Source organism: Aulonocara sp. 'chitande type north' Nkhata Bay, linkage group LG12, assembly GCF_057382095.1.
Source record: "Aulonocara sp. 'chitande type north' Nkhata Bay isolate Kocher_YH1m ecotype deep benthic linkage group LG12, A_spYH_male_GT1.1, whole genome shotgun sequence".
Taxonomy (NCBI): Eukaryota; Metazoa; Chordata; class Actinopteri; order Cichliformes; family Cichlidae; genus Aulonocara; species Aulonocara sp. 'chitande type north' Nkhata Bay.
In genome coordinates this window covers 23,589,918-23,617,792 of record NC_141355.1, presented here as the reverse complement: position 1 = coordinate 23,617,792, position 27,875 = coordinate 23,589,918, and the positions used below count along the sequence as shown (strand labels likewise).

At 40.3% G+C, this 27,875-nt stretch overlaps 1 protein-coding gene across 2 annotated transcripts in view; it reads right to left on the bottom strand.

Moving 5' to 3' along the window:
* Window positions 1-24,737, bottom strand: part of unc5ca (unc-5 netrin receptor Ca) — a 188,866-nt gene extending 164,129 nt beyond the window's left edge. The window contains exon 1 of one of the 2 annotated variants that reach the window (XM_086314507.1): window positions 24,256-24,737. In XM_086314507.1, coding sequence (XP_086170633.1) covers window positions 24,256-24,373 — 118 coding nt within the window. In that variant the 5' untranslated portion in view covers window positions 24,374-24,737. The remainder of the gene's footprint in view (window positions 1-24,255) is intronic. The other variant, XM_086314509.1, reaches the window with a different exon arrangement.
* Window positions 24,738-27,875: the final 3,138 nt, after the last annotated feature.

The window sequence follows — 27,875 nt, the reverse complement described above, 5'->3', positions numbered from 1 at the left end:
CAAATATCTGCAAGTAAACAACTCGCTGATATATACAACAACAACTATTCAACTGTCTTGTTTTCTGCTAAATTGTGAATTATTATCCAAATGAAAGATTTACCTTTTCTGTCTCATTACATTTTGTCTGTGTTTTTCTAAGAATCAGTGACATCTAGTCAGGTAGCTGCTTCATGACTACTAGAGGGAAAAAAAAAACAGAATGGAAAAAGTTGTCTTGTAAACATACAATATGGCATTAATTAGTGTTGACTCAGTAGCAAGTTACCACCCTGCCTTAGTGTTTGTGTGTGGGTGTATACCACCCTCTCAGCTTCCACAGTAGCCAACAGAGAAACAAAGAAAACATGTGTTTCAAATAGCCAACTCCAGCACTCAAGCACTGGAAATGCACATGTAATCACTACCGCATGTCAGCAGCTACACAAACACACACAGTGCATGAAAAGACACTACAAGTAAAATACACAAGCAGGAACACACGCAAGTAATCAAATCAAATTGTAGAGTACAAACTTGCAAATACTTGCAAAATGCAGCTAAGAGTTTGGCAGTTGTGGAATGAATCCTTGATTACTGCTGCTCCTATTTACTGCACTGACGTGTGCGTGCATGTATTCATGTTTATAATTGTGTGTTTAAGTGTGAGGATGTTTCACATAAGAACTTTCTTCCACATGATACTTGTAAGACTTACTGACTGACTAGATGACTAAAGAAATGGCTTCATGTGCAGAATTTTTAACAGCAGCTGTGAGATAGAAATCAATCCATTTTCTTCCCCTGACCTCCTCTATGCTTCCCGGGGCGGACATTATATCAGGCCAATGGTTCCCTATCTCCAATGTGCGTCAAGATAATGGGAATAGCACCTGTGATTTTCCCTTTAATTTCTGCATCCATCACCCTATCGTACTCCTTGTACCATCTCTCAATAAGTGAATTTCTTTCAATAAAACATATTCTTTACCAGAAAGAACTGAACTTCCCCTTTAAAACTGAAAATAACTGTAACAAGTAGGCTTTGGGGGTTCTACAGCACTGCAGTTCATGTGAGACTTACTTATCCAAGGGATATCTTATTACGTCCATTCATTCTGGAGCAAGAGCAGTGTAACCTTTTGACTAGGGAGCTAAATCATGACCATTATCCACCGGCAGTGCTCGTTATTCTGCACTCCCTCTGCGGGACGGAGCGGTCCGATTGACTAACTGTTCCCTAAACTGTTTCCTTTACATGGAGGGAAGCAGGGAGGGGAAACGGTAGAGGGAGCGGGATAGAGGGGGGAAAAGATGAAGAAAAGGCTGCAGATTGACTTGTTTTACCAAACTGTTTTACTTTTTGGGAAGCAGATGAGGCGTAAGGGCCGGACAAAGTAAGCTATAGAGGGTGAGCCGTCAGATTGATTAATACTGCCAAAATTACTACCCTCTCAGATGAGGTGTCATTTTCCCAAAGAATCCCTTACAGACACACAAATGAATGGGACCTTTTGTTCTACGTGGAAAATGAATTACATGTTAAGACTGTACTTAAAACTAAATACTCGGTATATGGGAACACAGAGGGAATCCATTTCTAAAGCCAGTAATTCTAACCAGAGGATTGACAGTAAAACTGTGCGTGTGTGTGTCTGTGTGTATACGTGTGTGTACATGTGTTTAAGCATCTGTGACCATGTCTCCTGTAAAATGATACCTCTTCCTCCATTGCTGAATGCATGACTTATGCCCAGGAAACAAATTGAGCTTTTTTTTTTTTTTTTTGCTATAACACAAAATGAAATGAATCTCATTTCTGTTTGTGTGTTCATATGTCAGTGAGTGTGTATATTTTAATACACACAAATTGCTTCCTCTTGTAATAACAAGATGAAGGTAATCTACATCTGGTAGAATGGATCAGTTTTATTCCTGCTTAACTGTTAAAGCTAAAATAAGAATTTGCTGAATGTATCCAAGACAGGCCAGAGTTCCTATAAGTGCAGAAAACAGTGAAGTGAAGAAAACAGACACAAATAAAATTTGTAGAATGTGCACTGTTTTTCTTTTTGTTTTGTTTTTGTTTTTCGTTTTTTTGTTGTTGTTTTTTTTTTGGGGGGGGGGGGGTATACTTTGGGGGATTGTACCTCAGTCAGCTGAAAGTTACATTTCTTTCAACCATCCAGACCATTTGCCTGCTAACTGCTCGGTTGTTATTCTGCTGCTGACTGACACCAACCTAATGGTTCCTAATGGTTTCTAGTTTTATTGCCTTCCTCTGAAAATGTAGGATGCAGTGAGCAGGTTCTTAGTACATTTTTCAAGCTGTCTTTCTGTATGATGAGCTCTGACTGGCTTCTTTGCTCTATGCCTCTGTCGGCCTTTCATTTTTTGTGTCTTATAAGCAAGACGTGCAAGACTAATTAACAGTAGTTTGTAAATCCAAATCTAGTGTGTAGATAAACCAGATCATGGAGAAATATGATTAACTTGAAACAAACTCATAATACTGCATGCCTATGCATACTCATGTGCACAATATGCATGTGTTAAGAAATAAAGCATATGCTTCAATTTTATAAATATGAACAGTGACACAAATACAGCCAGAGACCACATGTGAAAAGCCTGTGGATTATACAAAGCGATGTGATCTCATAAAATTACATTTAGGAAATCAATAAGGGGGAAAAAACACATTGGAAATGATCGAGAGTGAAATTAATTCTTAGGACCTGTCTCATGAAGGCAGGGAGTAATAATAACATAATTTTTCAAGCAGAATACAAGAAGTGGAGAATGTATAGTGAGTTTTACATCTGAACCAGCAGTCAAAACATTAGAAAATTATTTTACAATAATAGTTGGAACATTACACATAAGGGATGTCAGGAATACCAGTAGAATTACACAATTCTCAGTACTGAATTTGATACCAATGTACTTGAAACATAAATTCCTTTATTAAAAAGTTATTTTTAAATACTGACACAGTGGTGAGATAGTTTACTTAAAATGTAAACATTTTGTTGACAGGACTCTGAGTGTAAGGTTAAGATGGTTGCAGACTATCCTGCTAATGTTTTTACAACGTTACTACGTTTCTTACTGTTAGCTGTGTCATGCTAATTTAAGCATTTATATAACATTAGCCATGATTTTACAACGGCAAAGCTAGCTGTCTCAATGTCTTAAAGAATAAAAGAAAAGAAAAAACAAAAACATGCATTTCAGGATAAATATATGTTAATTAATAAAAAAAGAATTGCAGCATCAGGATGTACACTGATTACAGTAGTAGAAAATGGTTAAAAAAAATTAAAAACTCCAATAACTAAAAAGGTGCATTCACATTTTCAGAAGTTCAGTAAAAAGTATCATAAGTATTAGTTCTGATGCCATACCTGTTTTACAGCCCTGAAAAAAAATTGTGGCCATAAATGTAAAGATAAATGAATAATTAAATAGTATAATAGGAAGCAACCTGTCTGTTGATGTTCATGTTCAGGAGTGACTTGTTAGTTGAAGAGGAGGATGGTAGAAATGGGACGTGTGTGAATCTATGCTAGCTAGGGTCCCAGGATCTAATTTCTGATTTATAGCTTCTCTCCCACTGCGAGCCAGGCAACAGCGTACAGCTATCTGCAAACTCTGGAACAAACTCCCTGTCATCTCTACCAGCAATTGTTTTAAAGCTTTGCAGTTTTAAATGTGTCACTCTTTTTCCCTGTTTGTCCATATCTATTTGAATCCAACTACCTATTGTAAGCTAATTTAGCAGAACTGAAGAACTTTGCTTCTTTTCTGCCTGACATTTTTGTGTCAAGACAAGACAAAAAACAGCTGGTAAAGGGAATAAATTAGGGAAATGGTTTGAGATTTAAGGCAGTGCACAGTCATGCTGCGCTGGTCTCCTCTGTGAAGTGCATCCTTCTTCACCCTTCACTGCCCTTTTACTCTTTTTTTCCCCAGATCTACTCTTCCCGGTTGCCCTTTACTCCCTGCTTTTCTTAAAACACAAGCACACATTCAAAAGCACACACTGGGTAACTTGTATTAATTTTGTGCCTTTTGATTTAACCTTTACTCTTGCTGCCAAACTTTTTGGACTTTTTGTACACACTAGTTAGGACCTCCGGCATTTCAAATTTAACGCAGTCACACATTTCACCCACTTACGCCCAGTAGCATACAAGCGTTATCGCACACGAACACACATTGAAAGTCACCCCTGGCATTCCAGTGTCTCCTCTCTTCCACAGTAGCTCTACGCTCCTGCTTGAAGCCTGATGATTCCCAGTCCTGTCACTGTGGGCAAGGGAATGTTCTGTCACCGGAGGTAATGGACTGCCTTGTCACCCAAATCAACAGAATGAAGACATAAACCTCCCAGACAGTCCGGACATGGAGGTATGATGCATCTTCAGGACATGAGGTACATATGGAGAGCGAGGTATAAAGAAAGTGACAGAAAGAGATTGTGGACGGGTAAGAGGGGGTGGGGGAGCATGTTTCTAGGGTAGATCAGAGAAGGAGAACCAGTTGACTAATGGCTCAGAAGTAATGTGACCTACTGACTCTCATAAGGTCAGAAAAGCTCAACCTAAATTCATGTTTCTCTTTTAATTACTGTCACATTGCTGTAACACAATTAGCTATGCAAGTCAAAGTACTATAAGAGAAGTATGCTCTTCTTCTGGGGCACTGTATCTGTAAATGTGTCTAAACAAAATGCATGTACAGCATAACATATATAGGGGTGAAGGAACTTCATACTCCTACTCATTCTCTCACAATCTTTCTCTCTTATCACAGATCAGCATTGTGCTTACATTAGCCTGAAAAACTCCAAAGCCAAAGTAAACATAAGCAGAAATGTTGAGGGACACAGTGATCCAGGATGTAAGCACAGCTTCCAATAGCTGATTGGGCACTTCTAATATCCGAACATATTCATGGAGGTATACAGCATGGCCCCGTATCTCTCTCCATAACCCCTAATCTGCTGTTAACCCAAAACATGTTATGTATAGGTATATCTAATAGGGATGGATTAGATTTAAAAAAGAAACGTTGTTGCGCAGACTCTGTATAACAGTTCTTTAAAAAACTGCCAATTGTTAATGCAACAATGTAGTTTACTAATGAACATTCAGGTCAGTGGCACAATAAACGTGTAATTGTACTTAACAGATAGAACTAGCATTGTCTTATGATGACTGATAAAGCTATGAATCTACAAAGGCAAGAGGAGAGGCACTATTACAGCCATGGTTACAGCTGGTAACTATAGCAGGTCTCCGCTCACTTTCTTCGTCCTTTGTAGTCCATCCCACTCCCAAGACCTTGGTCACCGGGGGAGAAAATAATAAAAAATAAAAAAATCTTTGTTTAGCCTCTAATTAGTCTTTTCAGACATTCAGGGTTCTCTTGCAATAAAAGTTTAACCCTCTTCAACTTTTTCCAGAAATACTCCTTTGACTAATTGAAAAAATTCAAACAAATGCACATTCGTCCTTCATGATGAAGATGATGAGAGGAGAAAAATATATCAAACATTTATCAAAAAGAGACGCAGAAGTTTGGGGTTTTCTCTCCTAGGGTAATCTTTCCTTCATTTAGAATCTGTATAGCAATTAAATGATCAGAATTAAGTAAGATTTTAGTTATATAACATAATAACAATTAATAAACTGTTACTGAGAAGGCTTTGTGTCATAATTACATAGGATTTAATCAGAATCAGACACAAAAAACAATCGGATACAACTGATCCGGTCCACCATGTCTCATGGAATCAAAAAAGGAAACCTTCAGTGTCATGTGTAATGATCACGACTGGCCTTGCTGAGTTGTATTTTATCTAAGGAATTCATGTGAACGCCTATGTCAGTGCACCTCCTATTACTTTTGGTGTGAATACAAGCAAAGGTACATTTCAACCTAGTCAGCAGTTCACTGTGCTGACGTTAACCTCATTGTAGGAGTTTACAAACTCAGTAATGTATTAGAGTAATTCAACATTCTCTTTATACAATGGGACTATAGTACACCGATTGTAGTCTCTTATTATAGGTTTTCTGCACCAAGAGAATGAGAAACCCGGGAAAAACCAGGGAGTGAGCAGCCGTGCAGGGAGCCAGACAGGTAAAAAGACTTAAAAATGGTCTGAAATGGAAAGAGCTACAAAAAAATGACAGACTCAGCAGAGATCACAGCAAGGTACTCTAATTGAAAAAGGCGAAAGGAGAAAATCATTAAACAAGTCCCACTGGTGTCTCCCTTATTAGATTCCCCTGCTGGTGTCATGCCGATTAAATTCCCCCTTGTTTCCCCTAACAAACTCTAAACTCTCTGACAGTTTTCTAAAGAGAGGGATTACATAGAACTGCAAGAGCACCGTGCTCTTGTGTGGATTTGTCGGTGGGTATAATTGTAGGAAAACCTCCCATATTTTATCAAAAATGTTCACAACACTAAAAAGGCACTGTTATTGCCATGATCCTTTAAAAATCCCAAGGAGAGAATTCATTACTTTTGAAACTACAAATAAAAAGGGCTTTTTACAATGACTTTAGAGATTATCCCTGAAAGTCATGCAAAATATTGACTCCTTTAAAAGTCTCTTAATCGAACACTCTGTCTTTTTATGCATGTGTCGCTTATGCCTCTGTCGCATCATCAGCATCATAATATTTTCCAGCTGCTTTGTGAGATGAAAACATAAACTGAGCCCGAACCACCAGGAACAGCTGCAGCCATCCATATATCACAGTGCGCCTAACCCTTTATGTCGAGCCTATCACCGAGTACACTAGACCTCATTACTCTCATTAGCTTTTACAGCACTTGGCTAGTAGAGCATTTGCATTTGCAGGGAGACAAGTGGATGGACTGCTGGTACAGTTTTAGCAATACAGTCAACATGCTTTTTGAAATGCACAGCAAAATAAGGTTTGTTTATGTGGTTTGCACAGGCTAATGATGCGTAGCTCACAATATCAAAGCAAATTATGCTGCTGTGGTGGAGCACAATATTGCTGAAATCACCTATTACTGCTTGGTTTGTTTCAAATCAAATCACGGATTTTGTCATATTTTCATCGCCTTAAAGTGACCAAGATAGAAACATTAGCATTAACTTCAAAGTACTGCACCAACCAATTTGCTTACTAGTGCAAGCTTAATTTAGATAGTTTAACTATATGTAATGCTCTGATATCATAAAATCATCAAATGCCTAAAATAACTGGAATAATTTCACTGTATTTCATGGCAACATCTCGTGTTTTTTAGGACTTATGGACACTATTCGGACACTACTCGGAACAGAAGTGTTATTAAGATATTACAGACCAAATGTCTCCCAAAAGATTACAAACAAGGAGGAAGGCAGTAGCTTAGATATATCTATAGATAGCCTTAATATATCAGAAACCAGCTGACATTTCAGTGTTCCCACTGTATATTTACAATAACATAAAACACGCCATGCAGTAATTTCTCTACGCTGCCCTCTATGTATCCTGACAAGATGATAGCTACAGCTGTGACACATTTCACAAAGTAACGTGTCTAACCAGCACTATAGCATAAAGCACTGTCACTTTGATTGTGCATAGAGCCTTTGTCTCCCCAAAGATCTCTGAAATATATTTATGGGAGGGGTAATAAGCAGTTTTAAGTGCCACAGAGGTCTGTCTTTGCTACAGTAACGGGCAGAGCTTCAGCTACAGCGTATATGCACATGTGGGTTTTCCCTACATAAATAAGCAGTGCCCACACCACCCTCTGCTAGTGTATGTGGCTTTGAGTGTGTGTATGCATGCATGCACGCACTGCAGGCCAGAGTCCCAGAACAGCTCGACAAGCTTAATACCATTATCAAGATTTACAGCGATGCTCATGTGGGACTTATATCAAAATGGCTGGTGCAAAGCACAGACAGGGCCGATGTCCCAATTAGCGAGCCTGAGGAATGGCAGTACACGCACAAGCACACACGCACAGACAAGAGGGTCCACAATCCCTTTCTCATCTCTACGTCTCACTATCTTTCTCTCTCAGACACTTCTGCATATTCACTATCTCTTGAACGCTGTCTCACACACACATGCACAAACATACTCTGCTCCCCCTTGGGACACTGCCTCTGGCCTTTACGGCAAGAGAAGGGGAAAAAAAAATGCTGAAATGGTGGAAATAAAGAAAGTGAAAACGAGACGGAGAATGAGGAAGCGAGAGACTGGAGCAGCATCCCAAACAGTTCACAATTAACCAGTTACAGCTTCAAGCCACAAAGTTAACTTTGGCTACTGTGGATCTGATTTTAAGATTTAAAATCTGAAACATTAAGGCGTTCCCAGATTATGTACGAGTGCGATGCTCATGTGGGACTTATAAGTCGTAGCTTTCATACAGCGACTTATTTTCAATCCTTTGCATTTTGGATTTCATTTTAAAAGATAACAATTGACTTATCAGTGATTTAAGACGTATGTTCGTAATCTTCGACAGATAAAGTGTGTGCAAACACGCAGCATACATTGTTGGATTAGTCTCCTGAATGTGTATGTGCATGTATGTGACTGTGTATGTGTGTTTTCAGAAAACCAGGAAGAGCTTTAATGATAGACCAGAAAATGCAGACCAAGCATCTCCCTTTGTGAGTCTCAGAGAGACCAATTCAGCTACTGAACCCGAGATGTGGAAAGCGCTGAAATGTCTGAGGTGCTGCGGAGCCTCAGTTCATTATGATAAACACACCAAATACTAGATGCTCTCAGTGTCAAATCAAAATATCTTGATGATTCATTATTGAGTGCCAAAGAATTCTGTAATTCGCCTTTCAAAAGAGCTTTGGCATGGAAACAAATGACCAATTTCAATATTGAACTGTCATGAATTATTCATGGATGATTGTGGGCCTTTAGGCATTGAAATTTGAGAGCATTACCTTGTGTAATATCAAAACCTCTCGTGATAAACAGAAATGCACAGACCTCAATTAATTCTTTTGAAGCCTAAAGGATAGAACTTAAAATTAATCACATGACAAGATTTAAGCTTCATTCAGGTACTTTTCATCAGCGCTACATGTTGTTCTGCCGTAAGCCACAACACGATACAACAGCAATGAAAACAGCGATCCATCCCTCCACCTGCTTTCACTTATTCAATTCAGAGTTGTGGTTGGTCCCACGTGTCATAGGGTGAGAGGCGGGGTACACGCTGGACAGGTCGGCAAGCTATCGCAGGCTAACCCAGACAGGCACACACCTTTGGCCAGTTTGGAAACACCAGTTAACCTATCATGTGTGTCTCTGGATTTTGTTGCTTTTCTCTTACCATCGTCAGTCTTTTTAGTCCTAAATCCAGTCGGTGCCTTCAGTAACTATTTACATTTTATTACTTGTTTTACCCACTGCATTTTCGCATTATTCTGATCTCAGTACTGATCAAAATAATAAGAGAATTATTGTCGATATTAGTGACAAAATTGGACAATTCAATTTACATTCATTCAAATTAAAAAAAAAAAGTACCAACACTTAACACAAAACTAAAATCAACAGGACACTTTGCATTGTGCTACACTGCTGTTAATTAAAACAGGAATATGTTTATTCAACTAATCTAAGTGCTCCTAGAGGCAAAATATTAAGTAGAGGGAGATACTCCTCTACTTCCCCTGCGACATTTTACATACAGTGCAGTATTCCCACTTTGGGGAAGAAAAACAGTGAGAGGATAAAATATCTTTTGTCCAGTTTTTGTCCTGAAGCATTCATTACTTCATTATTCTTTGGTCAACTGGAATGTGACTGGTGATTTCACTGCCTCTTGGCCAACAGGATGGATACACTGACGTGCTGTCGGACAACTCACGTGAGCAACTGCATTGTATTTCTTGGCCTTCGTGCACTCATTATACTGCAGTTTGTGGTGCGTTTTCAGACTGTTGAATAAGTTACTTGAGTTTCTTTGCGGTGGAGACAATTCCACATAAACTCTTTGCATATGATTCAGTCCCATTTGCTCTTAGATAATACCTAGTTATTACTAAATATGAAGTATTTCCACAGAATTTCCAACCAGCAGATGACGTTGATCTGCTTTCAGAGACAAGCTCTTCGCCCTCTGCTGTGCCTGGCGTTTTATTTTTGCTGTAATGGTCTGTTATCTGTTGCATATTTATCTTTCAACATATTAATACTCATCCAGATTACGTGATCAGCACACACAGGTGATGATATGCTTTGTATTCTATTGGCAGAGGATGTATTTCCAATATCATGTTCAGTTAATTGTGTGAAGCCAAAATGATTCATTGTGCTGTCCTGTTTTGAACTCCTTACCGAGCCTCCTCTTTCCTTTCACCTACTGAGAAAAAACTAATTAGTGAAGGAAATTTAAACATTAAGTCTTCAGAAAGAAACAGTTCATCCTTCCCTTTGTCTAGGCCAACTACAAACACACACCTTAACATCCACAGCTACACGTGTCACAAAGTCACAATCACATATACAAACACTCAGAGACACAAATGCATTCCTAAAGTAGAAAACAACAATCAATGTCAGCGCGTCACAGTTCAATAAGCAGACTAAACAGTGTTGCTCAATTATTACTGTCTTGTTTAACCAACAGCACAAGAACAACACTGAGAATCAATACCCTACCACGCAACAGAGTGTGTGTTTTATAACACCGAGGAACGATGTGTGTGTGTGTTTAATCCACTCAATGGATCAGCGACAGGAAAAGGTCTTTGATGATTAAACGTCCACTTAAGCAGTCTTCGCAAATGTGGAGATGTGTGCTTGTGCATGTGTGCGTTAACGTATTCTAAAAGATTCGACAAAGGGGAGATGGTAAATCTGCCTTGATTGATTATCTATAGGCAAAATGGTTACAACATTTGGTCTACAAAGGCTGAATATAACCTGTTTATTTCCACAGATTAGAGAGTCTAAGGTTTAGAGTGCTGACCTCAGCCAGACACTGTTAAAGTTTGGAGTTTTTTCAGAACAATAAATGTTGGCTCGTTAATGCTTCTGATGCTATTGCTCTATCTTAATTAAGTGGGAAATGTCTGCATGACAGCATGAGAAACTTAACATCATTTCATATAACACGCTCTAATAAGGCCTAATTTAGGGCATCAGGTTATTCTAACTCTAGTTCTCTGATGCTCAGGTCACTACATAGTCTGCAAAACCCTGACGGCACCAGTCTGTCTGAAACTCAGCAGCATTTTGTGATCTTAACTCTGTGCTCATTAAATAATTCATCAGACACACACCCCCTCTTGAACACAAAAAGCGTTAGAACTAAAACCTTAAAAGGGCTAAATGGTAGCAGAGCATCATGAGGAAGAAACTATTTTTGGGAAGGCGGGTACATCTCATCCCCTTTAATCCTGGAACAGAAATGTCTGTCAGCTGAGAATTGAATGGCAAATATCACAGCAAAAAAAATCTAAAACCTCAAAGGTCTGTGTCCTCAGTCACTAGTGTGCTTGCTTAAAGAAAATTTAACTTAAATGAGCATCATTTTATTCATAATCACATACATAACTGCCTACTGTGGGTTCTGTGTTTTGTGAAGTGCAGGTGAAGACTTTCTGCCTGTTGAGCTGTACCATGTACTGCTTCCTGTTCAACCTAGTGAGCCAGTTCTGTAAAATACTGCAGGTAGCAGCACAAAGTCAGAAAAAGAAAATGTCAACTCAGAACAGGCAAGTTTGTCATTAGCTGCAAGTTTCAGTTCATTTCCAAACTAAAATTAAACTTTCGCGAGTTGCAAGTTGACCTGAGGCCAAAACGGCAGCCCTGTCCTCATTTTCTGACAAGACCTCAGCACTGAGCGGAGATAAACCAAAACCCTGGAGGGACCCAGAGGAGGAAGCAACACAAATAACTACAGTTACAATACAAGGATTTGGATGAGCTAGAGGGAGCCGTGGGCATTGTCTGGCTTTAGTCAGCTACTTTCTGCTTCTTTTGAAACTGTTCCTTGGGTGTGGATGACATTTCTCAGAACAGAGAAGGGGGAAAAACACTTCAAATGTTTCCACAAAGTTTTCCTTCTTCTGCCTTTTGTTCAAAGTTTAAATCTCCTCTTCCCCTAGGAAGGAAGGAAGAAAAGAAGGAAGGAAGGAAGGAAGGAAGAAAGAAAGGAGAGGAGGGAAAAGGCTCAGACCAAAGAGGAGAAAGATGAGAGAGGGTGAGGAAGTGACAGATGCAAGACAACGTAAAAGAAGAACACGCACGGACACACGAGAGCGCTGAGGAAAAAGGAGGTTCTTTTCATGTGGTGAAATAACCCTGCTGTGACACTATGACATAAGCCTCACATTCATTCATGCACTCAGATAAAGTAACCCATATGCACGCTTTTGGCACAAATGCAACATATATAGATTACAGAACATACCATAATGCACAGTATATTTCAACAGCAGGCGATGATGGTGTAACTGATGGCAATAAAACAGCAAAACTTGAAAAAAAAAAAGATGCACATAGAAACAACAATAATTGTGGCATCATATAATCATGTGTGCTCCCGTGTTTTGGTTTTTACTGTGCAATTAATGCAATAACTCAGAAAAGAGCGCTTTTAAAATGCATAGCCATATTCTGAGAACAAAAATGCAAAACATTAAATCGTTTTCCAAATACATCCCCAGCCAACTCATTGAGTTACAACCAATTTGGTACAAAGATGATTAGGCTGAGAGATGAGCATTTTGTGAGGATAATGGGGATATAATGAATTGTTACAACTGTACAGGTGGCTTTTCCCGCCTTCCTCAAACTCCAACTGCCAAAATATCAGACATGGTCCAAGACAGTGATGGGAAGTAAAAAAACTGCCAGAAGCACAACTGCTACTGCATATGGAGACACAGTTTCTATCCACGCTCCTACTTTAACTGCCAAATTAACCGTTCAGAGCCTGTGAGTGTGTGTGTGTGTGTTGGCTGCCCTGCATTCACACCCCCTTGTATGCTAGTGTTGAACAGGGTAGAGACACTTGTCCCTTAGTGTACTGTGTCTGTGTCTTTCTCCTATTATTGGCGCTCTGATTTAGCCACATGTCATTGGACACTGAGCCAGTTTGTGTTCGGAAAAACCGTTACTGCACAACTACACCAGCTGTGCCTCGGGGATGAGATGATGATGGCAACCGAAAAAGAAAAAGAGCAAAGAAAAAAGAAAAAGCAGAAATATGCCTGAGGTGACTGGATGGGACTATCTCAAATCAAATTTGTTGGATCGCAGTCTTTGATTTGAAACACCTGTCTCGCATTGTGGCCTTTTAATAGTCTTCATAAAATCGTGGCTTCTGCTCATATGAGCCAGTTCTCCAAAGAGTCCATTCTACTATCACTGTGAAAAGAGAGCTAATCTGTGCCTTTGTTGCAAGCTCAGAATGAAACAAAGACTGTGTGGGCCCCCCCCAAACTTCATGAAGACTCTAAAGCCACAGTAACAATCTGCCACGCATGAAAAATAAACAGCTCCTTGACCTAAAATGTCCAAATATAAAAGCAAAGAACTGGAGCTGGTAAGTGGTGAAAAAGGAAAAAAGATAGCAATTATAAAATCAAGAGCCTACTGAAAAGATGTGCAGCTCAAAACAATACTTTTAATTTTAATAGAAACCTTTATCGTGGCTGTTGGATCCTTTTATGATTAATCAGTAGTCATTCATTAAATCCACAAACTTTTTTATTAGATTTCTTTTATAGATTTGTGGTTAAAAGTAGTTCTGAAGAACTAGAGTTCAGACTGAGTTATTTACTATAGAAAGGCAACTTTCTATAGTAAACGTCAGTGTTATTTAATACTGAAATAATTGACTGATGTTCAATTTGTTTTTGACTTTTTTCCATGCGGAGCTATTTTAGCTTTTCTCAACTAAAGCATGCGTAGGTGGCTGCGACCGTGTACAATTACATCTAGATTACATCAGCTGTCAGATGACGGCAGAGAGCCCCAGTGTTCATCCTACTTGACGCAGATCACAGATAATGATGCGACACTGCACTGTTTCATGACCAAATGTTCCCCACCTTTAATTAAAACGTATGTTTTGATTATTTTTAAGCATCTAAAATGACAATTAAAAAATAAAACACTGAATCTTTGACTAAAACAATAAAACACTGACTTTTTAAATGTTGTCCAGTTTCAGAAATATACAGTGCAGTATCTCCAAAAAGCCTGTCAAAATTAGTTAAATATTAATATTTAGTCAGGACCAGAATTGTGTTATATCATCACTTTGAGTTGCCAGTTTTGTGTCCTCATATTAGAACTGAAATTTCAAGACAGTAAGTGACAGCACAATGTGTGTCTTAAGGGTATTTTTCAGAAATTGTATCATAGAACTACAGAAATACGTGAGGATAAAATTATGAAATGCCATCAAGTAAAGTGCATACGATATTAAGCACAGGGTGTGGGCATAAAATTGAGAGAATGAGACATTTCAAGGTCAACCCAAGGAGAGGATTGTTGTGTTGTTAATAAAAATCACTAAATCTTGTAATGGACCCCAGCAAGCCTGAGAGTTTAAAAAAACAAGTAGACAAGCATCAAGTTATGACACATACACACATGCATGAACACATACACTCAAAGCCTGTGTGGGAAGAAATCAATGAAAACAAAGCATTGCTGAAATGTGCTATAAACAACAGCAAAAAGCAAGTCAGTAGGTCTTTACTTTTATAGCTGCACTGCTGAGTCACAATGTGAAGCACCCACAATAAAAACCAACTGAGGTTGCTGAGACACTGTACGAGACACCATCTTTAATCTCTCAGTCATTCAAAACAACTAAAGCTGTCACCCATTGACCTCATCAGCACCCCACTTAATTTTAAGCCTCTTTGGAAAGAGCCTTTCCTAAAAAGTAATATCTGATTATCTTCGCCAGCTGCTGACTCAATGGCTGGCAGCAAACGGTTGACCCTTGAATCTTTTTAAAGCTTTTTAAGCATAAAGGCTATTGGTGCGATAAGTAAAAGTGAAAAAATAAACAGAAATAACTTTGATAAAGTCAACAAATTTAAAATCCTACTCTTCATTCGGAAAGGTGAGTTTGCTAAGCTAGAGTCGTGATTTGTCAGAAGTATTTTTGAGTAGTGTTGTGTTTGAATGCCTTCCTTCACAGGCCCACCTATTTCTTAAAGTAGCTTTTTTTGTTGGGTTTTTAACTTTTGATATATTTTTAATCTATTTTTAAAGTAAAATAAAAGCCACTTTTTGACTAGCACGCCTGTACCCGTGTGTCCTTTGCTGGTTCCATTGCAGACTGGTTAACAAAAAACTATATTTACTGTTGCAGGGTAACAGAATTTTGTTTGACTGTTAGCTGTTCAGTTTTAACATTGCGAAATAAAAGGCACACAAAGATGGAATATTTTAGACCAGCACTGTAAACCACCCACTTATGTCCTTTGAAGTGTTGCCTTACTTTAGCATAACTTTCAGTTACATTTTGCCTCATTATCTGAGACGTTGCTTGATCTTGCTCTAATTTTCCTGCTCTAGATGTTCTTTAGACTACCTGAGTAGGTTACATCTTAATTTATGATATCTTTAGCCTGCACATAAAGCTAGTGAATCACTGACTGGTCTAAACTGCAGCTAATTTTGATACAAATCAGTGCTGCCTTTTCTGTTTGGAGCCAGGAACAACCAAGGGTTGTTGCTTTACAGACTCCCATCTTCCTCAGACCAAATCAAACATTAGCTCACTAGAAACATTAATCAGTGACAATCTACAAATAGACTGGTGAATAGGGTACTTTAACTACATGGTAACTGGTAGTCTTGTATAATCAAGTGAAAACATTAACTTTTTAAACACTGCACGAATACATGTCTCCAATTCAGAAGCTCCAAGTCCAAGATGTGGTTAGTCTAGGAGCCATGAGGAGATGCAACTGACAGCTGTCAATCAACAGTCACGTGAAAGACATCAAAGCTTTTATCCTTTATTAAATAATTTTCATAACTACACAAATTTACCTATAAACAAACAAACAAACAAAAAAGTCAACTGACTCCATATTTGATTAAATACAAATGACCTAATACACTGTAGAACAAATGAGGCTATTTTTGTTCATCTTTAACGGCCTCAGCTGTGAGTTAGGCTTTCCAAACTATTCATATGAGACATAAGGCCTTTCTTTGTGTTACTTTAAAAACAGCTAAAGTGCAACGCGCTGTTCTAGGATATTTGTCATCAGACTTGAATGTTTCAGTATATTTTGGCACTAGACTTTATTTCCACATTGGCTACAGCCCCAAGTGGCAGCTGCCGCTCCAGTCATAACCTCAAAACAAGCCAAGTAACGCAGACTTCATAGAGTGACCTTCAACTTTTAGTGTTTTGTTAAATCAAATTACGTTTCTCTCAGAGAACTGTCAGAAAGGTGATCCCTTCTATCGCCTCCCCTCCACCCCCCTCGATCCCTAGCCCGTCTCACTCTTCTATGATCACCTTTTTCCCTGATGAACAAAAGATTTCACAAAGCAAGACTTTCTTTTTTTTCCACAATGTAAAGTCATTATTCTCTCTCCTTTGTCTCCACTCTCCACCTACAAGTACCTTCCTACCTGTGTTCCTCTGGGGGAGGTGTTGGTGGGAAAAAAAATGCTGTGTGCATGGATAATTCTGGAATATAACAATGTGATATTTCATCTGCACGCGCACACAAACACACTCGCCGGACACAGAAAACGTGCCTTGTCAGCGAAGTACTGCCCATATTCATTAGCCACTTAGAATGCTGTGTTCAAATGAATCAAAGTAAACTGCTTACACGTAATCTTGTCACCCGCAGAGTAAAATATACCACGTCTGTTATTACATTGGTGTGGAGCCAAAATGAGTCAATGGCCTTGCAGTACCATATGGGTGTCTAGTGTACAGAGTATATTTGTGTGTGTACAAGTTTCTACCTACTGCAATAAATGCTAACAGAATAAGCTGCTGTCATTTGTGCACATTATTATCTGTGCATGTGTGTTATGTATTTGTTTTTCATAAGCCTACAAGGGGAATAACACAGTGAATTACATCATATCTATAGCGAGCAATGGCCGAGCAATGGTTTTTGGGGGGGTTTTACAACACACACTAAATCCTTTTTTCTTTTTTTCACTGCATCCTACTGAATTACAATGTACGCTTTCAAGAAAGGCTTCTATGCGCGTTTGTTTGTGTACACGGATATGTGCAAAATGCAAGCGTAAGCCTAGGAGGTAAAAATTTGCAGTGGCGATTATAGTAATTATGGTTTCAGGTTTTTTGGATATTCCTTTAGATGGACCACTAGATTACCAGGCAGTTTTGGCAAAGAAAGAGGGAGAGTGGGGAAAAGAAAAGAGTTACTGTTGGGGAAGGGGTGGACTGAGGGAGCAAGGGAGAGAGGAAAACTTTCAGAAGACAGGGAGAAGGAGAGCAAGAAAGAAGGAGAGAGAGCAACAAAAAGGGAGAAGAGAGAATGTAGTGGCGAAAGATAGGAAGATGAGAGAGACTAATCCTTCAGGCAGCTTCCAAACACTACTCAGCCTGCTCACTCGCTCCCTGTTCTCCTCCCCCCCATCTCCCTCTCCGCTCTCGACCAAGAGTTGAATGGACTTTTACAGTGCAGCTTTGTTTCCCGTCAAAAAGGAGCATGAATGTCAAATTCTCAAAAAAGAAAAGAAAGAAAGAAAGAAAGAGAACACCTTCTTATGCTGTTCTTTCACTTCCCTTCTCTAATCCAACACACTCTCTTTCATCGTGTCTCCATTTCCCTGTGTTTCCCTATGTTTGTCCTTTCTTCTCTGCTCCCTCACTCTCACGCTCTCAGTATAGGACAAAGCTCATAACAAGCTTTCAGCAGAGACAAAAAAGACCCGGGACCCAGCCTCGTGGACCCCCTGTCGCGGCATGTCGTCTTTTCTCAATGGCAGCTTAATTACATATTCATGGCAACACAAATAAGACACTCTTGCTCCAACACACAAACACGCCACTCGGCCAAAACACCCAACATCCATCTGCTGGTCGTGTGTCTGCCCTCGAGAAACTGTTCTTCCAAAAGAGAGCAACACATATGTGGAAGTGTCTCGCCTCATATTCGCCTGTTTGAAGGAGGGACACTTGTGTAATGCAGCCACACAAAAGTTTAAGCGCTGCAAACATCTGTGATATTGTTCAAAAAAATAATAATAATAAGATACACACATTTTAAATGTGCAGCCTGTCTTTAATATGTGCACCAAGCAAGCAAAAAATAAAAAATAAAATCTGGAGACGGAGCAGACTGTAGCTTTGGCATGAATCCAAACAAAGTGTCAAAGACAGACACGGGAGGGGGCGAGGGATTAAGCTGAAGAGGCAGAAGTTGTTGGGTCCAGCCCCCCCACAGGAAGATGAAACAAAGGTGTCCTATAATCGCTTGTCTCCAATAAGTGAAGCTTGCTGCTTGTTGTTTCTGAAGCAAATAAACCAACCCGTGCTATTTACTGGAGGTTTTACAGTATCAAATAAAAAGAATATATAGACCATGAAAAGCCTCGGCTGGCGGCTGCAGACACAGGCAAGGCCTTAAAACAAAGAGATTCAGGGTGAGATTTCAATGAAGAGCAGCTGGCATAGTGTGGAGCTCCATTTCTCTACCTGTCTCGTTCCTTCCTTTCAATTCCATTTATCTGTACTGGACCCGTAGGAGAAGGCGTTTGTTTGTGTGTGTGTGTGTGTGTGTGTGTGTGTGTGTGTGTGTGTGTGTGTGTGTGTGTGTGTGTGTGTGTGTGTGTGTGTGTGTGTGTCTCAATGTGTAGGCAAACTCTCTCTCCCTCTCTCTGCCAGATAGATGAGTTTCTGTGACCACACACACACAAAAAATACAAAATGTCCTGCTGCTTGTGGGCCCCGTTCGGAAGCACAACAATATGTCCAGTGTTTTGGCTACACTCTAATTAAACAGCGTAAATCTAAGTAGAGAAAGACGCTGAGTGGTGAGAGACGGCAGCAGCAGGGGAACAAAATAATAAAAAATGACAAAGATTTACAAGGCAAACAGCATGTCAGAGGTAGCAGATGGGAAAGAAGAAAAACAGGACAGAGAATAGGAGAAATGGGGACATATGACAAGAGGGAAGAGCCGAGACATGGACAACAGCACAAAAATCTGGGATTCACCAAGTCCAACTGTTTACTACTGGGATCAGAAATGCAGAGTTTCATAAGCAGCAACTTAATCACAAATGACCTTTTTTTAGCCTTAGAAAACAAATTCTATTGGATGTTTCTTTACAAAAGGTCATTCGCTTTTTTGTTGTTTTTTTACAACTCAACCCGATCTGCCCATGTGCAGCTAATTTTCATACCGTTTCTGAATGCATTTTTTCCCTTGCTGGTGGAGCATAATTAACAAATTTTAAAGATAAAACAGTCAAACAGGGTTATCATTTTCCTGAGTGCAGGATTCCATGGGACCAACGGGAACTATATAGTAGGCCATTGATTGAGAACAAACGGCGTTTTCTCAGTACAACCACCCTACACACAGAGACACGCACACGGGCACAGACGCAGCTAACAAAAACAAAAAGCCTGGAAATGAGAGCACCAAATGAGGCCTTAGGTTTCTCAGACCATGAAAAATTCATAATTCCAGGTCTTTACATGAAACTCTAGAAGGAATTAGGCCTAACAGCGGGAGACGCTGGGAATCGGTTTCAGAATATTTTGCTTTCTCTTTTTCGTCTTTTCTCTAGCTCAGGCTCTCTCTCTCTCTAGTAAACATGCACGTTCACAGAGACACAAATGCACACAGCAGAACACAAGCGCGCACACACAGGGATGCATTCTTATGTTCCATCCTGGGTTTTCCCCTGCGGAGAGTAAGATACTAAATGGTGCAAGTGGTGTCTGGCGTGACGCAGTTTGTCGACACAGCCTTTTGAAAACCGCACTTCTTCAGAAAGAAGGATTTCTTGTCTTCTTTCCTCAAAGAAAAACACGCCTGCAAAGTTCTCTGCTGCTACACAAACAACTCGAGTTCGGGCTCTTGATTCTCGAAATAGGTTGAGCTGTAATTGCTATGTGTTGATGTACTGAAGGTGGACGGCATTTTCACAGTGCAACATAAAATGTACTCAGTGAATAGATGAGCAGCCATGGCCCACAGGCAAGCAGGGAAAAAAAGGTGAGGAAAACCCATTCAGCAACTAACAGAAGACACTGACTGAAAGGATAGAGATAGAGAAAAGGTGGGTGGTAAAAAAAAAAAAAAGTCTCATCACTGGTCACACTTAAAGAGAGAGTCTATGAAACACACGGATGAGTAAGCAAGGATAAGATTTTTTTTAATTTTTTTTTTAAAGTAAAAGGCAGAGAGAGCAAGGGAAATCTGCCATCACTAGGCTACTGCTAGCAGCAGGAGGGTCTTCGATACAAAACAACCCCAGACACAGTCAAAGACTTCCTTTCACACACTCCCATGAACGCCTGTCCGCGCACACAAGCCATGCACATAGAGTATGCTCACACACACAACACACACAGAAAGCAAACAGAATGCTGCACTGTCTGACTGAAAAAAATAATCTTTCTCTGTGTGTGTGTGTGTGTGTGTGTGTGTGTGTGTGTGTGTGTGTGTGTCTGCATATGGCAGTAAGTGTGACAGTCAGTGAGCTTGTCCAGTCCTAGTGGAGTGATCAAAGCTAGTACAAACCACCCAGAGAGATCTCCCTTCCTCATCCATTCATCCTTTCGCTTTCTCACTTTATCTCCCTCCATCTCTCTCTCACACCCTCTGATGCAGAAACGCCATCATATTTACCACGCAGAATCTGCTCAACCAATTGCACAGCGCTGGCTTGAGCAGCACAGCCAATCAAAGTGGCCTATTTAGTTCCAATAATTCCCAGCTGCCCCCCTACAAGCACTGAACCCTGGATGGCGGCACTACACCATAGGACAGGGACATAGCATAATGGGAGACAGCATGGGAGCCCTGGCAATATTATAATGCCGAATGTGCACACACACATGCAATGAAACGCCACATGAGCTCGGAACTCTATGACAGTGCCAAGTTCGCACAAACGCGCAAACACACACACACTCCACAGGAGTTCTCTGAAACCGTCCCCAACCTGCCAAGTTTATGAATGCACACAGCTCACAGGAGTCGTGTAAGCCCAACTTTACAGTTCTGTACCAACACATTCACATACATATGCAACTACACACCAACAGTTCTCTGTAGCTATAGAGCACAGCTTTAAACGAAGTGAGAAAGCATCCTGAAATAGATCTGAATGTTCAGTTTAAAGAAACGTGTAAGCTGTAACACAACAAGCTGCCACACAAATGCACGAAAAGTTGAATTGTAGAACCTAGCTACACAGCACCTGAGTCATCGTGGTTTTTTTTAAAAAGTGGACTTCTGAGACTTTGTGCAGCAATCTTGACATCCATTCATTCCAGATCAAAATGTAAGGGGGCTTAGCTAATGGCTTTAAAAGGCACAACTACTTGCACTCAAGCTGGCATGAGAGGATTTCAACTAACACTCTCCTCTGATTGTACTGTATGTGCACATGTCAGTGTGTGCACAAGCGCCTTTGTGTATGAGAGACTTCTCCACAGCCCAATACACTTTCTACCGTGCTGCACAGCTAGGAGAGACGTCTGCAGGCCAGATTAAATGACTGAGAGCTAAAAAATGAATGAATAAATCAAAGGTTCATAATTAAAAGCTTAAGGGAGAACTAAATGTGAAGTAAAATAACTTGGCTTGAACCCTTTGTGTGAAATAAGTGTACTCAAAATGGATTTAAAAAAAGAAAAAACAAAACAAAACAGCTTCCCTCTATTTGAGAAACCTTTGTGATTCATTACGATCAGATTTGAATCAAAAGCAGCGCCAGCATCATTCCCACAAACACCATCATCCTGAACATCGTTAGTCATGACTTCAAAAACAAACTCTGCTATTAAACTCGCCAAAAACCACATATTCCACTGTGGAGTACAAACTAGAGGCCAACAGCTGGCCCTAAGACATTCAATGATGCATGAGCTGCAATGGACGGAAGAATAATCTGGTTAGAACAACTGGATGTATTTTCGTGTTCCATGTACACGGAACGATGTTTGGGATTTGAAGGAGGTTCTCTCCCACTGATCCACAGACAGGATCAGCTAGGTACACAAAGACCCCCCCTTCAGTTAAGTTGTGTTTGTGTGTTTTACCCCATTCAATAGAACAGCTAATGAAGTGACTCCTCTCACACAAGGAAACGACTTCAGAGACACGAGCCAAGTTGGTTGTGAACAGTGACAGAAAAAACACACACATAACAGCTACGCCAAATGGATGCGGAAGAGGAGAAGCAGAGGATTCAAAAGATTTTTTTTCTTTTAAATGAGGGCAGAATGCGAGAAAAACGACACTTTTCAGGACTGTGAAAATATACAAGTTTCTTCTCCCTTAAAACGCATCAACAGTTTAAGCTTCCAATTATCAGATTTTACAATGAAAGTTAAATTGAGCCGCGTATTGGCACCGATGTGCAATTTATCAAAGGTTGGTGAAACCCTGCTCAAATCGTGTCCCCTAAATTGAAATGTATCGATTTAACAGTAAACCAATGGAGAACGGTTATAATGAATGTTAGCGGCAGTTACTGAAAAGCTGTTCCCCAGGGCAATGAGAGAAAGGTGGCAGCAACATCATGTCCAATTACTACCCAGATTCGGCACAAAAACCTGAGGCTAATCTGTAATGTCAATACTAATGTATGCACTACATCCTTGTGTAGCATATGACAGTTACTCTAGGGAATACTCTAGAAGTTTTTCAAGTGGAATTATTAGTTTTATGGCAGAGGCTGAAGCTTTGCGTGAATTCTTTATAAGAAACTATAGGGTCATAGCTAAATAGAAGACAAACATCGAGCAAGAGTGGCTTTAAGAAGGTCAGCTTTTAAAAAGGTGGTGGTGAATAAAGCTGTGTCGTAAAACAGCACCGGGGCTGGGCATTAATTCTTTTGGAGGAACATTAACAGGGCACAAGTTCTCCCTGAGAAGGTCAATAAGAATGTGAAAGCTGGAAAGATGCGTCTGGTTTCAGCATTTTCACGAATCCCACATGGTTCATGATAAATTTAAAAAAAAAAATCCTATCCAGGAGAGCATCCGGTTAAAAGTTGGGCTGCTTGCAGTGTATGACCCGCGACATTCCCCACAAACACCGGCCATAGTGGGTGGTTGCTTCTCACTCTTCAGAAATATCACTTTAATATCCCCGTTATGCTTCACTAGGGCGTATAGTAAGTAACGGCTCTAATACTCAGCACCGAAACATCTTTACATTATGTGTTTGCGCTATCTTTGGATTCTGCTTAATCCTGCTGGGCTGTATTACAGTCCTCACTTTCAGCCCATTCCTTCTGCCTCCTTCCGATTGCGTTATGAGATCCATAAGACTGTAATTGCCTTTAACCTTCTGGCGGCGCAGTGTTCGTGACTTCTGATCGGTCTTTCAATCGGAGCAATGGACCTTCGTTAATTTTAACGAAGTACTGCGCAATTAATGCACTAGTCGCCCAATCAGAGATTCTCCAGCCCTGCCTGCCCTTCACGGTGTTTTCACATTAATGTAACTGCATCTGCGCATAGTTCATTTGTCCGCTCAGAACTGAAACAGAACTGGCAGAAAATCCCCGCAATATTCTGTTCTGCCCGCGAGGTCCCACGATACTGCTCGCGAGTTTTGCAATTATATTCCTATTTATCTGGTTCTCAATAGTGGGTCAAGTGCACGTTTCTCTGTGTATTAAGTCTAATTTTAAGTCGTTTTTCTACACAGCAGGCTATCGTTTTCGGTCTTCCCGGATTAATTAGCCTATTAGTCGTATTTCCCTGGGAAGAAAAAAAAGTGGGCTGTGAGTTTAGCTGCTTTTCAGCACACTTCAAGCGGCCAAGAAAATGCGCATACACAGTTTACACATTAAGATGCTGACCATATACTAAGCTAGTCTTCTACTCTAAGTCAATTTAAATGGAAATATGGCCAAAAAAAAGTATATCTCCTTGTTGAGGGGATACTTCTCTGGGTCTACTAATTGACATGCCGCCCATACCACTTAAACGCACCTCGGCAGTGAAGGAGAAGGCCCATCACTTTCAAACGTGCAAGGTGTAATTAAAGCGCTTGACAGAAGACGCGCTCTCACGCCTTACCTTGAGCGACTCCTGCGTGTATTAGCACCAGGACAATCAGGATCCTCGGCGTGGCGCTCATTCTCACCAGGCTGGAGCTCCCGAGTACTATTCCACTTCTCTGTCCACTTTTACCCATTACAGGCAACGCGTAATACACATAAACTCCTCCGTCCACGGTGGGTGAAACGAGAACCCACCCCCCAACACGTCCTCCACAACAGGATCTGCTGGTTGATCAGACGTGTCCAAGACCAAAGCGGCTGGTGTGTAACTTCTAGTCCCGATGTCTAAGTCCGTCTCAAAAGGCGCGGGGCGAGCTGTGATAGCAGAGGTGGAAACAGCCACGGGCTCCCTTCACTCGTGTCAGCGGCACTGCTGCCTTGCCACTAAGCTCTCTCCGTGCGTTCTCTCCTTCTCCACCGTCTCTGTTTACGCAGAGAGAAATGCCACCGCCCTCTGGCTACCATGCGAGACCATGTTTCTCCCTCTCTTCTCTTCTTTGCTTCCCTTTCCCTGTCTTTCGTGAACGTACACACGAAAATACGAAATGCAGATAAAATCTCAGCTCACGCGTTTCACTTTTAATGACACGTCTGAACAGCGTTGTGCTCGTGGCAGGTGCGTTCTTTCACTCTAAAGACAGTGAACAGACTTTAAAGAACCTTGTATTTCCTCCTAGATGCTAAAATTTAGGAGAGAGGGAGTAGTTTAACTTTTTTCTTTACTTTCTTGGATTTTTTTATTGACCATCTAATGATTGCACGTGTACGAGTTTGTGCGCCTTCAAAATCTCTCAGTGTGGAGCAAAGCAAGGATAGGGTTTCTCGAGAGCTTAGTTTACCGACTAATGCCTGCCCCCTGACGGCCACGTCCGTTGGACCTGCATGAAGACATATCAGTGAGAGGTATAATTCAACAACAGCTTCTTTTATTGCTATTGGGTTAAACAGAATAGATGGATTATTTGATATTCGCAAGGAATAACTGATTGTGCCTGTGACTGTTCGCTTTTCCCTCATTCTTTTGACCACATTTCTGCCCCTCTAGTGCCAGGTGCGTGTACCATAAATCCAAGTGTTGTTGTGACCCTCGGACTCAGTTGCTCTTTGAACTACTGGACATCCACTTCTTCGTGATGTGCATCATCTTAAAGCAGACTACTAGAAATAAGTGATCACTTGCCATAGAGACGAGCACAGGAATTTATTCAAAAATGAATGCCTGAATGTAAGATTTTATTAAAAGCAAAATGAGAGACCGTTCACCTTAAAAGGAGAACTCCTTCAGTGCCACTTCCCATAGATGTGCTAGAGAATAATGAACTTTCAAATAAAATTATGCAGTAGCAATAACCACTTGAATTTTGCACTGCAATCCTTTAATAGTTCTACATTTGCGGACTTAAGTGTCAAAACTTTTTACAAGGCTACATCTAGATTCTTATTCCATTTTGTCAAAAGTACAACCAGGTATCATGTGCATCTTTAAGCACTATATGTAACCAGTGTCACCTTAAAGTAGCTGAATAATAAGGAGGAAAAATGCTTAAGTCACTAACAGACTCAAAATAAACTCTACACACATATCAGTATGTGTGTTTCCAGCACGCACACACACACACACACTTACAGCTACCATAACTCTCGACAGTGTTGCTGTGCAGTCATTTGAGCAGCACAGCCTGGATCATGCATTGTAAATGGCAATAGTAAAATATGCGCTTGGTGCCATTTGTCACCACAGCAGCCCTGCAGCTCAGTGACTACCAGTGGAAGTAGCTGCTACCCACAGGGACCTGTAAAAGCCTTTTTATTCTGCCACTTTATTGGGAATGGGAAAGCAATAAGTTACCCAAGAAACATATGGCACACTTAGATATGGATCGGGACTTACCCCAGCAACAGTCAATGGGAAAGGGATTCTCACAGTTCCATGTGGCCGTACAACACATTCATATTTTGTATACTCATAGTCTGCCAGTGGCTTAAATGTGTAAGGAGAGTATTACGGCAGTTTTGGCAGCATCTCAGTAAATCTGGTAACATTTGCCTCTTCCTCAAAATTTCCTTTGGAGCTACGTTCTCTCAGATTTATTCATGAAAACATGGAGGCCACCAGCAGTATATGTTTTGATTTCCCTCATTCTTTTGACCACATTTCTGCCCCTCTAGTGCCACCACTGCGTGAAGATGAAGGTGCGTGTACCATAAATCCAAGTGGTTTTTGTTTTTGAAAAAAGAGGTATTATTGGATTCCTTCAAGTCAAGTTGAAAGCATTGTGATGTCAGCCTTGCCCATACTGGATATTTAATCATTTTGGCTTTAACGACAAAGTTTAAGAATTGATACAGCCCTCTTTTTTCCCCATACTTTCCAAAAAAAACAAAAAACAAATATAATCCTATTGAGATGAGGTTTTCTCAAACTCATATGGATTTCTGATTTTAAGTTTTAGTCTGTCACAGACAAGATAAATTGACTCAGGACCCCATTTTCAGGAAGCACAAACAAATAATAATAATTATAATTTGCAGTTAGTATTTCTCCAATAGGGGGCGCAGCAACAACCGTGTTTGATTTAAACAAGGCTCAATCATGTCAGCTTGTCTTACAGGCTGTGAATATTTGGACCATACTGAAGGTTTCAGTTTTTTTAAATGAAAAACCTGATTTAATTTGTTGCAGCCACTTTTACTTTTAACTTAATTAGATGCAACTGATATAACAAATGTCCCAGATTGCTGCTTGTACTAAATTTTGTGACTGTTATTTCACTTTGTGAATAACTCTTCCACTTAAGATGTAAGAATTAAGACTGTATGTGTGCATGCATGTGTGCGTGTGTGTGTGTGTGTGTGTGTGTGTGTGTGTGTGTGTGTGTGCGTGCACGCCCTGTCAGCCTCAGGGCCTAAATCTGTAGCTCCTACAGGACTTTGTCTCATTGTCCCTGTCTCTTTTTTTTTTTCTTTGAATGAGAGGATCATCAAAGACAATCCAACATCACTATATTCATGTTTTTCATCATTACTGAACTAACGACACTGTGTCTAGAAAGTTGAAGACATTTCCCATTGGTTGCCTGCGCCTGTAACCCACAGCATCAAAGCGGCTCCGATAATGAGAGCGGGAGACAGCGCTGAGGAAGACTGGAGATGATATCTTGATAATCCAGAGAAGAGGCTCAAAGAAAGGTGCTTTACCACGTAGAGCCTTAAAAAACAATCTGTTTTTAACATCAGTACTGCTTTTAGTGTTGTATACTGATATGTGCGACTTTCTAATTAGTACCAGGCATTTTCAGTCTATATTTTTTCATGGTTCTTAAAGAAGAAAGGTTCCCCTTTTAGCGGCTACTTAATTGCTTTTGCTGCTGAGAGTTAGATGAACAGATTGATAAGACTCATATCTGGCCAAATGCAGTAACTCCTTAGTGTCTTGTTGTCCCTATAAAGGTTGCCTGGCAACTAAAGAAGACTACAAAATGGTCCCTGTAAAACAACAACTTGAGGTCTTTATATTTGTGCACAGAGAAAACAATCAACAAATGCTACTGGTGTTTAGTCAGTGTTACTTTTTCATAGTAGGTGGTTTCTAGTCTCCATTGCGAGCTACTGGCTGCAGTTTCATGTAGAGTGAAA